Below are 12,054 nucleotides of genomic sequence, written 5' to 3'. Positions count from 1 at the left end.
AGACGAGCGATTGGAGGGATGGCGGGGAGAGAGAGACGAGCGATTGGAGGGATGGCGGGGAGAGAGAAAGACGAGCGATTGGAGGGATGGCGGGGAGAGAGAGAGACGAGAGATTGGAGGGATGGCGGGGAGAGAGAGACGAGCGATTGGAGGGATGGCGGGGAGAGAGAAAGACGAACGATTGGAGGGATGGCGGGGAGAGAGAAAGACGAGCGATTGGAGGGATGGCGGGGAGAGAGAAAGACGAGCGATTGGAGGGATGGCGGGGGGGGGGAGAGAGAGAAAGACGAGCGATTGGAGGGATGGCGGGGGGGGGGGAGAGAGAGAAAGACGAGCGATTGGAGGGATGGCGGGGGGGGGGGGGGGGAGAGAAAGGGAGACGAGCGATTGGAGGGATGGCGGGGGGAGAGAGAGACGAGAAATTGGGGGTAGAGGCGAGAGATTCGAGCGATGGAGGAGAATAGGAAGAGGTAGAATGGGAGGAAGTTTACCGGCATAGACAAATGGCCTGCTTTTGTGTTTTAGATTCTTGGGAATGACAAATTAAACTATCCTCCCAGAAACGATCATAGGTATCTCTTCGATTTAGAAAAGTAAACAGGCATCGAAATAGGATTTCCGTGTCACCTCAATCCTACAACAGACACCAAACGGTATCGAAATACTGCGCTGCAGTGTGTCCTTGCGTCAAGCAGCAACGGTAGGTGCATGAGCGGGGCGGCAGGAGGAAGGGGCACCGGCAGTGCCCACATACCCGGGAAGGCAGCGACCGGCTTCAATCCGCAGCCCAAACTCTCTCTCTCACTCACTCACACACACTCTCCAGTTAAACCGCTCTGAGGGCGCGAGGGCCGCCTCTGAAACTCCCTCCTTCAATCTTTACCTCCACTTCGGCATTTTCCTGCCCGTCCTTTGTGCCGTCTTTGCTACTTTTCCCAGTTTTAGGAGGTTCCTGGAAGTGAGAGATGCAGAGATAAACCATCAGCCCGGAGTTGAGGAACCAGAGGGCGGAGAGTCTACAGATAGTGCCGCCGCGTTCCCCCCCCCCCCCCCCCCCCGCCCCCCGATTACCGGCCGCTCCGCGCAGGACATTCCCCATCCAAAACCCCAGAGGCAGCCACCGCCAAAACCCCTGAGGCCGCCGGTGGCCCAGACTGAGGGTGGCTCTGTCGGAAGGGGAGACCGGCCATCCCCACCCCCGGGCCGGCGTGGGGGTGGGGGGAGCGAAGGGGGCCAAGTCCAGCCCGTTACCCCTCTCCACCTACAACCCCAAGAAACACAACATGCCCGGCTTAAGCCATAGCTCCCTCCACTTGAGCGCTGAGCAGCCCACCCTTACCTTGTCTTTCTTGTTTTTATTGGGCATTTCCAGTGCGGGCCGGCCCAGCCCCACTCCCCGGCCGCCGCTTCCCTTCCTCAAGCCCGGCTCTCGCCGCTTGCTCAGCCCTCACTGCCATTGGCCACTCGGACACACGTGACCGCCCAGAGCCTCCAAGCATCTTCACAAGGACATGCTTCAAAACTTCTCACGTGTGGCACTATCAAGCTGCACCACCAAGCTCACGCACTGCTCCATGTACCCTCCATCACTCCCCCATCAGCACTCCCTAGCAACCAGGACCCCTGCACCTAACCCTCAGATGCTTTACGTCACCCTCACATTCTCCAATGCTGCAAGTCTCGCACCCACATCTGGCAATTTTCACATACTTTTCAGGTATTTATTCAGTTGTGGCAGGCGCATCACCTAAACACCTTGCAACACACTCTTCCCTGTAATCTTGCTTTCCACCCACTGTAACCCCACAGGCCAAGTTCACACATAACAGGAGGTAACATGTCAGAACCACCAAGGGACAGACATGCTTCCATCTCCTGAGCCTCTTGGAGAAGGTATTGCTGTGTATTACTGCGCTGGCAGTGACTGAGGCCATTGCAACCATTTTGCCAAAATCATCCAGGATGACGGTATCTTCATACCTTATGCACTTTCTCAAATCCCACTTCATCCTGTATGAGGTTCACCTATCATGAAGTGCAAGCTGAAGATAGTGTGACCATGGATCTTGCTTTCCACCCAACCCTCCTTTTCTGTACTTAAGCTTTTAGGGACCCAAGATAGGTCACCTGGTCTGCTGGTGCAGCAAAATGATGAAGAGCATAAGCAAAAGCACACATCTGATAAAGAAGCACCACCTCTTGATTTGATGTGTACATACCTTGGGTCCTACAGAGGTGAGCTCAGTATGTGATGAGTCATCAGGCAAGCAACACAAAAACAGAATTACCTGGAAAAACTCAGCAGGTCTGGCAGCATCAGCGGAGAAGAAAAGAGTTGACGTTTCGCGTCCTCATGACCCTTCGACAGAAGGGTCTTTTCTTCTCTGCCGATGCTGCCAGACCTGCTGAGTTTTTCCAGGTAATTCTGTTTTTGTTTTGGATTTCCAGCATCCGCAGTTTTTTGTTTTTATCTTTTGTTTTTATTTATGGGTGGGCTGCAGCCAGGCTTGGAGAAAAAATAGAACATATACCAACTCCCAGAGGCTGAGGTCGCAGACAGGTTCTGCTGCAGAGGACTTTGATGGGGTGGCATTGAGGAGACAGCTGACAGACACATACACAAATATGCCGAGTGCTTTGGCATGCCTACCACAAAGCCTATTGTCACTATCAAGGAGAATGGAGGGTCCGGCTTCAAGCTGGTCTTCATACAGAGCTTGGAGCATTAGATGCTAGAGCTGCTGCCATCATGGCTGCAGATAACAGTGCTGAAAAGGGCTTTCAGGGACTCACAGCAGTCCCAAAATCTGTGCTCCAGCACATAACGAGGATTGTTGAGGTGCTCCGTGGTGCATGAGCCTGCTGTACTCTCATTCGTACCCCAACTACTGCCAGTGACCATGCTGCTGCGTGTCAGTTAGTCAACTCAGACAGCTGCCAGCCATGCCAAGGTGCTGCAGTCCAGAGCTAGGCCCTCAAGGCCTTTTGAGAGCTGTCCTGCAAGGCCATCTGCAGTGTATTCCACTATAAACCTTCCACTAGCCATACCATAGGGTAGCACTTTGTAGGAGCTTTAGGGACAGGCAATTCAGTTCTGTATTTTGGAAGTGTTGTTAGATAAAGTTGTTATGGACTGACTTTTATTGGTACCTTTTATTCCAGGATTTTAGTCAAGAGGAAACTGTAATGATCCATAGCAGAGGGATGAAAGGTGGGGAATTATGGAGCAATGTGAATTGGTGATGATTTTAGGGGAACAGGAGTCGGATTAACTACTCACAAATGGCCAGTCTGGCGAGGGGTCCAGGATACCTCCTCCCTTCCTTCTCCTGAGGTGCTTGACCTAAGGGCTGGTAAGCAAGGAATGCACCCTCATGAGAGTCAGATGGTATAGCATGCAGCAGACCATCATGAATTTGGAGGCATGCTCCAGCAAGTGTTGTAGGGTTCCCCCTGAATGGTCTAGGCAGCAGAATTGTTGGTTTAGAATGCCATAGTTTGTGCCATGGCATTCCTGGTGACAGCATGGCTCTTGCTTTACGCACACTGAATACGTGTGGTTGGGTGACGTGGAGGTGTTACGAGCCATGTGTAGTGCAGCTATCCCTCATCACCAAGTAAACACTCTCTGGTTCGTCATGGCAGATTGAATATGGCAGAAATAGCTGACTGGAACAGGATAAAAACATTGTGGCTGCTGCCAGGATAGTGGCATTCAATGTGTTAAGGCAGTGGTAACATCTGCATCTCTCCGTTTGAGATGCGGTGTCTGCAGAGCCACACGCGTGCAATCTGTGACTTCCTGCATTGTTGGGAATCCCAGTACTCTGCTAAAGCCAAATACCTGCTCCTCCTGCTTAGAGAGAAGACTATGAAGTCCCTAAACAAAAACAGAATTACCTGGAAAAACTCAGCAGGTCTGGCAGCATCGGCAGAGAGGAAAAGAGTTGATGTTTCGAGTCCTCATGAACTATGAAGTTCCTCTTGTGTACAGAGCCTCCCCAATGCAGCAATACATGATGAACGGCTTCAGCCTGGAAGGTTCCTAAGATGTAGACATTGAGGGCAATGGTGTCCTTGGTGCCCTACTCTGCAGCTCTGACTCTGGCCAGAAACAGATCGGCTGGTAATTTCAGGACTCTGAGCTCCCGTTGTGCTAACACCAGTGGCAATAGGGAGTTCAATTTTGCAGTCCTTTTTTCAGCTGGGAAGGAAGTGAGGACTCATGTAAATGAACAACAAATTTAATATCAAGAGCCTTGAAATGACATCTGCAAATATTGGCACAGAATTCATTATGCTTGGCCAAGAATAAATTCCATCTATAAGGAAGTTTTATGTGCTCTGAGGCACTAGAGTCTGTGGGTTTGAGAACTCACATAAAACAAAGTTTTGTAACAATATAAAAACAAAAAAACTGCGGATGCTGGAAATCCAAAACAAAAACAGAATTACCTGGAAAAACTCAGCAGGTCTGGCAGCACCGGCGGAGAAGAACAAAGTTGATGTTTCGAGTCCTCATGACCCTTCAACAGAACTGAGTAAAATTAGGAGAGGGGTGAAATATAAGCTGGTTTAAGGTGGGGGGTGGTGGGGTGGGGGGGGAGGGGGGTGTGGGAGGGGAGAAGTTGGGGGGTGGTTGTAGGGACAAGCAAGCAGTGAGAGGTGCAGATAATCAAAAGATGTCACAGACAAAAGAACAAAGAGGTGTTGAAGGTGGTGATATTATCTAAAAGAATGTGCTAATTAAGAATGGATGGCAGGGCACACAAGGTACAGCTCTAGTGGGGGTGGGGTGAAAAAAGACTAACAGGGCATAAAAGGTATAGATTTAAAAATAATGGAAATATGTGGGAAAACAAAAATCTATATAAATTATTGGAAAAAACAAAAGGTAGGGGGAAGAAACGGAAAGGGAGTGGAGATGGAGGAGGGAGTTCAAGATCTAAAGTTGTTGAATTCAATATTCAGTCCAGAAGGCTGTAAAGTGCCTAGTCGGAAGATGAGGTGCTGTTCCTCCAGTTTGCGTTGAGCTTCACTGGAACGATGCAGCAAGCCAAGGACAGACATGTGGGCAAGAGAGCAGGGTGGAGTGTTAAAATGGCAAGCGACAGGGAGGTTTGGGTCATTCTTGCGGATAGACCGCAGGTGTTCTGCAAAGCGGTTGCCCAGTTTGCGTTTGGTCTCTCCAATGTAGAGGAGACCGCATTGGGAGCGACAAATGCAGTAGACTAAGTTGGGGGAAATGCAAGTGAAATGCTGCTTCACTTGAAAGGAGTGTTTGGGCCCTTGGATGGTGAGGAGAGAGGAAGTGAAGGGGCAGGTGTTGCATCTTTTGCGTATGCATGGGGAGGTGCTGTAGGTGGGGGTTGAGGAGCAGGGGGTGATGGAGAAGTGGACCAGGGTGTCCCGGAGGGAATGATCCCTATGGAATGCTGCCGGGGGGGGAGGCTGAAGGGAAGATGTGTTTGGTGGTGGCATCATGCTGGAGTTGGCGGATGATGATCCTTTGAATGCGGAGGCTGGTGGGGTGATAAATGAGGACAAGGGGGACCCTATCATGTTTCTGGGAGGGAGGAGAAGGTGTGAGGGCGGATGCGCGGTAGATGGGCCGGACACGGTTGAGGGCCCTGTCAATGACCGTGGGTGGAAATCCTCGGCTAAGGAAGAAGGAGGACATGTCAGAGGAACTGTTTTTGAAGGTAGCATCATCCGAACAGATGCGATGGAGGCGAAGGAACTGAGAAAATGGGATGGAGTCCTTACAGGAAGAGGGGTGTGAGGAGCTGCAGTCGAGGTAGCTGTGGGAGTCAGTAGGCTTGTATTGGTAGTCCATCACCAGAAATTGAGACAGGTCAAGGAAGGGATGTGTCAGAGATGGACCGTGTGAAAATGATGGAGGGGTGGAGATTGGAAGCAAAATTAATAACATTTTCCAGGTCCTGACGAGAGCATGAAGCAGCACCGAAGTAATCATCGATGTACCGGAGAAAGATTTGTGGAAGGGGGCCGGAGCAGGACCGGAACAAGGAATGCTCCACATACCCCATAAAGAGACAGGCATAGCTGGGGCCCATGCGGGTACCCATAGCCACACCTTTTATTTGGGGGAAGTGAGAGGAGATAAAGGAGAAATTGTTCAGTGTGAGAACAAGTTCAGCCAGACGGAGGAGAGTAGTGGTGGATGAGGATTGTTCGGGCCTCTGTTTGAGGAAGAAGCTAAGGGCCCTCAGACCATCCTGGTGGGGGATGGAGGTGTAGAGGGATTGGACGTCCATGGTGAAGAGGAGGCGGTTGGGGCCAGGGAACTGGAAATTGTTGATGTAATGTAAGGTGTCAGAGGAATCACGGATGTAGGTGGGAAGGGACTGGACAAGGGGAGAGAGAATGGAGTCAAGATAACAAGAAATGAGTTCCGTGGGGCAGGAATAGACTGACACGATCAGTCTGCCGGGATAGTCCTGTTTGAGGATTTTGGGTAGGAGGTAGAAGTGGGCCGTCCGAGGTTGGGCGACTATCAGGTTGGAAGCTGTGGGAGGAAGATCCCCAGAGGAGATAAGGTCAGTGACAGTCCTGGAAACAATGAATTGATGTTCAGTGGTGGGGTCATGGTCCAGGGAGAGGTAGGAGGAAGTTGACACTCAGCCTCCACGAGGTAGAGGTCAGTGCGCCAGACAACAACAGCACCACCCTTGTCAGCGGGTTTGATGACAATGTTAGGGTTGGACCTGAGAGAACGGAGTGCAGTAAGTTCAGAGAGAGACAGATTAGAATGGGTGAGAGGAGCAGAGAAATTGAGAGACTAATGTCACACCGACAGTTCTCAATGAAAAGATCAAGAGAAGGTAAGAACCCAGAGGGAGGGGTCCAGGTGGAGGGAGAATATTGGAGGTGGGTAAAAGGATCCGTTGAACAGGGAGAGGATTCCTGCCCAAAGAAATGAGCACAGAGACGAAGGCGGCGGAAAAGGAGTTCAGCATCGTGCCAAGCCTGAAATTCATTGAGAAGAGGGCGTAAGGGTATGAAACTAAGTCCTTTGCTGAGCACTGAACGTTCAGCGTCGGAGAGGGCAAGGTCGGGGGGTATAGTGAATACACTGCCAGGGCTGGGATTGGAACATGGGGTGGGGACGGAGGGACAGGCAGGGATGGAGGGTCCTAGATGGGTGTTGGTGTCGATGAGTTGTTGGAGCTTGCGTTCCTTAGCATTTGAGAGAAAGAGAAAAAGTTTCTTGTTGAGGCGTCGGATGAGACGAAGAATAAAATGAAACTGGTGGCACGCGCAGCTATGAAAAAGGGTGCGGCGGTGCTGCTGGAGGGAGAAGTCAAGTGTGTTCATATGGCAGCGCATGGCACTGAGTGTGAATCTTAGAATGCGACGGGAACAGCAGTCCGAGAAACGTTTTATGTCCCGGAGATACCTGTAATCCTGGGTGGGTTTGAAACATGAGGGATGGAATTTCAGTTGAAATTCACGTGGGGTAAGTCGGAGATGGAGACAGTCACTGAGAAAGGAAATATGGCTGTGAAAGTGGGTTTTATTAAACACCTTGTCAAACACCAGGAGAGAAATGGAAAGCAATGAAAGTGAACAAGGCAAAAGAGAGATACGGAAATCCTGTCGGAGAGAAGAGCAGTACTTCTTCAAGGCAGGCATTTCTTGAAGAGAAGTGGCAGTCAATTAAACACAGAGATAAAAACAAAAAAACTGCGGATGCTGGAAATCCAAAACAAAAACAGAATTACCTGGAAAAACTCAGCAGGTCTGGCCGCATCAGCGGAGAAGAACAAAGTTGTTGTTTTGAGTCCACATGACCCTTCAACAGAACTGAGTAAAATTAGGAGAGGGGTGAAATATAAGCCGGTTTAAGGTTGGGGGGAGGGGGGTTGGGGGGGTGGGGGGAGAGAAGGTTGGGGGGTGGTGGTCGTAGGGACAAGCAAACAGTGATAGGAGCAGACAATCAAAAGATGTCACAGACAAAAGAACAAAGATGTTGAAGGTGGTGATATTATCTAAAAGAATGTGCTAATTAAGAATGGATGGCAGGGCACACAAGGTACAGCTCTAGTGGGGGTGGGGTGAAATAAGACTAACAGGGCAACTGTTAGTTAGTCAGGGCAACCGCCCTGTTAGTCTTATTTCACCCCACCCCCACTAGACCTGTACCTTGAGTGCCCTGCCATCCATTCTTAATTAGAACATTCTTTTAGATATTATCACCACCTTCAACACCTCTTTGTTCTTTTGTCTGTGACATCTTTTGATTATCTGCTCCTCTCACTGCTTGCTTGTCTCTACAACCACCCCCCAACTTCTCTCCCACCACAACCCACCCCCCACTTTAAACCAGCTTATAATTCACCCTTCTCCTAATTTTACTCAGCTCTGTTGAAGGGTCATGAGGACTCGAAATGTCAACTTTGTTCTTCTCCGTCGATGCTGCCAGACCTGCTGAGTTTTTCCAGGTAATTCTGTTTTTGTTTTAAAGTTTTGTAACAGTTCAACCAAGTTTATAAAAGATGTGGACACACAGTTGAAAATAATATATATTTTGAATATTAAAATAAATTTTGTTAAAGCTACTTAGCAAAGGGTTATTCTGCAACAAATAAAATATCTACTTACAATGCAGGTTTTAACAAAAGTTGGTAACAATTGATGCAATGTAGAAATAAGAAAAATCAAATTGTTAAAATGCTGATTTTTATTTAGGGCAGAGGCCCAATCACACAAAGAGATTTCGGGGATATCATGGTTAATTCCAATTTTAGAGAAAGAGACAATAACCTAGGCCAAAGAAATTGGTGGGAGTGGTAGGACTCTCTCTTAATTCTTCCAGTCAGTTGCACCTATGATTTATGGTATAAAAACATTAAAAACAAGCTTAAAAAATCAAATTCACATCTATCATTTTTATGAAATAAATACTAATTTGTGGTGTTTATAGAACTTAAAAGGGCTCAAAACAAATCACTGAAGCCAAATGGCATTTATTCCAAAACACTGAAAGAGACTAGGAAGAATTATTATGGATAATATTAGGCATTGAGAATTATTATGATGGTGTTGCTGGATACTGGGGAGGTACCAGTAGTTTGGAATCTGGCCAAAGTTGTGGCCATATTCAAAATAGGGTAGTAAAACATACAGGAAGCTATAGTCTTACCTCTATTCTATGCAAAATAACAAAATTAGTCATCAGCAGTAAATGAGGAATATCTGTTTAATAATCTTATAAATATTAGCCAACATAGATTCAGAAGGGAAGGGTTATATCTGGACAACCTCCTCAAAAGGCATTTGTCAAAGTCCATCAGGACATGTAAAGGTAAAACTGTGGTGATTAAGGGTAAACCTGGGAATGGATAAGAAACTGGGTGAAGCATTTAAAGCTAGGAGTACTTAATAGAGGAGTTGGTCAGGATCAGGGAAAAGTACTGAGTTGGTGCTCCAGGGTTTGGGATTAGGATTGCTATTATTTCTCCATCACTTAAATGACCTGGATTCGGAATTACAATGCAAAGTGATCAAGTTTGCTGATTACCAAACTGGGAAGAGCAATGGTTTTAGAAGTGTAATTCAAAAGTAACAGAAGTCTACAAAATAAGTATATAGACAGACAAATTACAGATTAAATTTAATGTAGCCAAGTGTCATGTTCCAGTACATAAGAACTTTCAGTCAATACTTTCAAAAATTTTGAACACATTCTATTACAATGGCTATTGCAAATCACATGAGCTTTTAGTTTCTGAGCTCCAGACAGTCTTAATTTTCAAGCAAATCCTAATTAAATATAGGCATTCACAGCCATCTGAAGAATTCACACAACCCTTTCTTTAAAGATGGACCGTCAACAAAAGAGCCATAGCATTCCAGTCAGCTCATCTTTCTGTTCCATCATGGACAAAAGAAACATCGAAACTCAATGAGAGAATTACCTGGAAAAACTCAGCAGGTCTGGCAGCATCGGCGGGGAAGAAAAGAGTTGACGTTTCGAGTCCTCATGACCCAGTGTCATGAGGACTCGAAACGTCAACTCTTTTCTTCTCCGCCGATGCTGCCAGACCTGCTGAGTTTTTCCAGGTAATTCTGTTTTTGTTTTGGATTTCCAGCATCCGCAGTTTTTTTTGTTTTTAAAGTCAATGAGTGTTAGACGAACGTGAATGAATTCCCATCAACCTTTCATTGTATTTTGATGCTCTCTTATCCAACCTAGATTGGGTGAATTTCAAAGTCTCAAATGACAACACAGGAGATACAATCAACACACACCACCCCCTTTTGGATAAAGGACTTGAACTTGTCCAAGTCACATGGTGAGGAAGCCATTTTATGGCCTACTTTAAAAATTCAGCATGGAGCTGCTCAGGGGCAGAGATCCATCAGAAAGCTATTGAACCAGCAGCAAGTCAACTAAGCAACTAAGTCAATAGACACCAATACCTTGAAAGTGGGAGAAATACACACCCAACTTGTTCCAACTTTGAGTTTACCAGAGAACCAACCTCCTGGAAATTCGACTTCAAGAGGTTTTGTAGCTTACTGAAAATTATCTGCTTTATAAAACCTGCACTTCAACCAAAGTATCAACTCATCTAAGAAACTACAGGCTTGCCACAAAAGAGACTGAGACAATCATAAGTTTTACTGTTTTTTCCCTCATCTGTATCTAATCTTAAAGCGAGTGATAGTGTGGGTGAGTCAAGTGAGGGAGACGTCACATTTTTAAACCTCTGTGGCAAGTGTGTGATAATAATTCACAACAGCTGGCTGCTGGAATTATTTAAATTGGGACAATTACTCCGAGGGCAAGAAAATAAATCCCCCACATGCAAAACACACTGATCACAGGCAGTAAGAAAATACCCAAATTCTGTCCATGACACAAGTGTAAAGTACAATATGGAATAGAGTGGAAAACCTAGCAACACATTTAAGTAGCATTAGAATAGCTAAGGTTGAAGTGAAATGAGACATAGGAGTTTTAGTAGACTCTGTACTAAACATGTCCAACCAAACTTGAGCAGCAATCAACAAAACCAATGGAATGTTGAAAACAGTTAAACATTAAAGCCTTTAATGCTGCATCCAGGAATGTGGTCATGATTGTCACTGGATTGTAATCATTGTTCCGGGAGATTACTACAGGAGTTCCTCAGGAAAGTGTTGTCAACCTAACCATCTTCAGCTTTCACTAATGACCATCCTTCCATTATGAGGTCAAGAGTGGGGCTGTTTGTTGATGATGCCACAGCATTCAACTTCATTAACATCTCTAATAATGAAGCAACCTATGCTACCCTACAATAGGTCCTGGATAACATTCAGTCTTGGCATGACAAGTTAAACATATTGTTCACACCATATCAGTGCCAGGTAATGACCTTTGTGACCAAGAGAATACCTAGCCACTTCGCCTTGACCTTCAATGGCATCACCTGCTGCATCCCCACCATCAACATCCTGGGCATTATCATTTATCCGAACCTGAACTAGACGAGTCATATCAATGCTGTGGCTATAAGACCACAACAGGGACTGGGGGGTATATGATGGGTGGCTCACCTCATAACTCCTCAAAGATTATCCACCATCTGCAAGGGTCAAATCAGGAGTGTGATGTAATACTCAACACTCACCTGGATGGGTGCAACCGCTACAACACTGAATAACATCAACACCATCCAGGACAGAAAAAGATTTCTTGACTGCTGCCCTGCCACTGGACTCAATATCCATGTGTTCTATCCTCAGTGTACTGTAGCTGCAGTCTAAACAATTTATAGATGCACTGCAGCTATTCAGCATCGTAACTTCAATGGCATTCCCCTGTCCTGTGACCCCACCACTAAGAAAATGAAAGCAAGAATGCTGTGGAAACACCATCACCTCCAAGTTCCTTTCCAAATCACACATTTTCTTAAATTAAGCATATATTGCCATTTCTTCATTATCAATGGGTCAGTTTCAATGAAATTCACTACTGTGTTTAGTTTAGTGGGTAAGTTTCAGTGGCACTCAAATGATTGACAGGTGACCTTATAGAGATTT

At 46.7% G+C, this 12,054-nt stretch overlaps 1 protein-coding gene across 1 annotated transcript in view; it reads right to left on the bottom strand.

The window, feature by feature from the left end:
• LOC121292210 (serine/threonine-protein phosphatase 2A 56 kDa regulatory subunit gamma isoform) overlaps window positions 1-1,421 on the bottom strand; it is a 153,807-nt gene extending 152,386 nt beyond the window's left edge. The window contains exons 1-2 of the mRNA XM_041213893.1: window positions 1,340-1,421; window positions 884-952 (exon numbers count right to left, since the gene is read on the bottom strand). Coding sequence (XP_041069827.1) covers window positions 884-952; window positions 1,340-1,366 — 96 coding nt within the window. The 5' untranslated portion in view covers window positions 1,367-1,421. The remainder of the gene's footprint in view (window positions 1-883; window positions 953-1,339) is intronic.
• Between the last annotated feature and the right edge of the window lie 10,633 nt (window positions 1,422-12,054).

Source organism: Carcharodon carcharias, chromosome 20 (assembly GCF_017639515.1).
Source record: "Carcharodon carcharias isolate sCarCar2 chromosome 20, sCarCar2.pri, whole genome shotgun sequence".
In the NCBI taxonomy this organism is placed as follows: domain Eukaryota; kingdom Metazoa; phylum Chordata; class Chondrichthyes; order Lamniformes; family Lamnidae; genus Carcharodon; species Carcharodon carcharias.
This window is presented reverse-complemented; position numbering and strand designations above follow the sequence as displayed.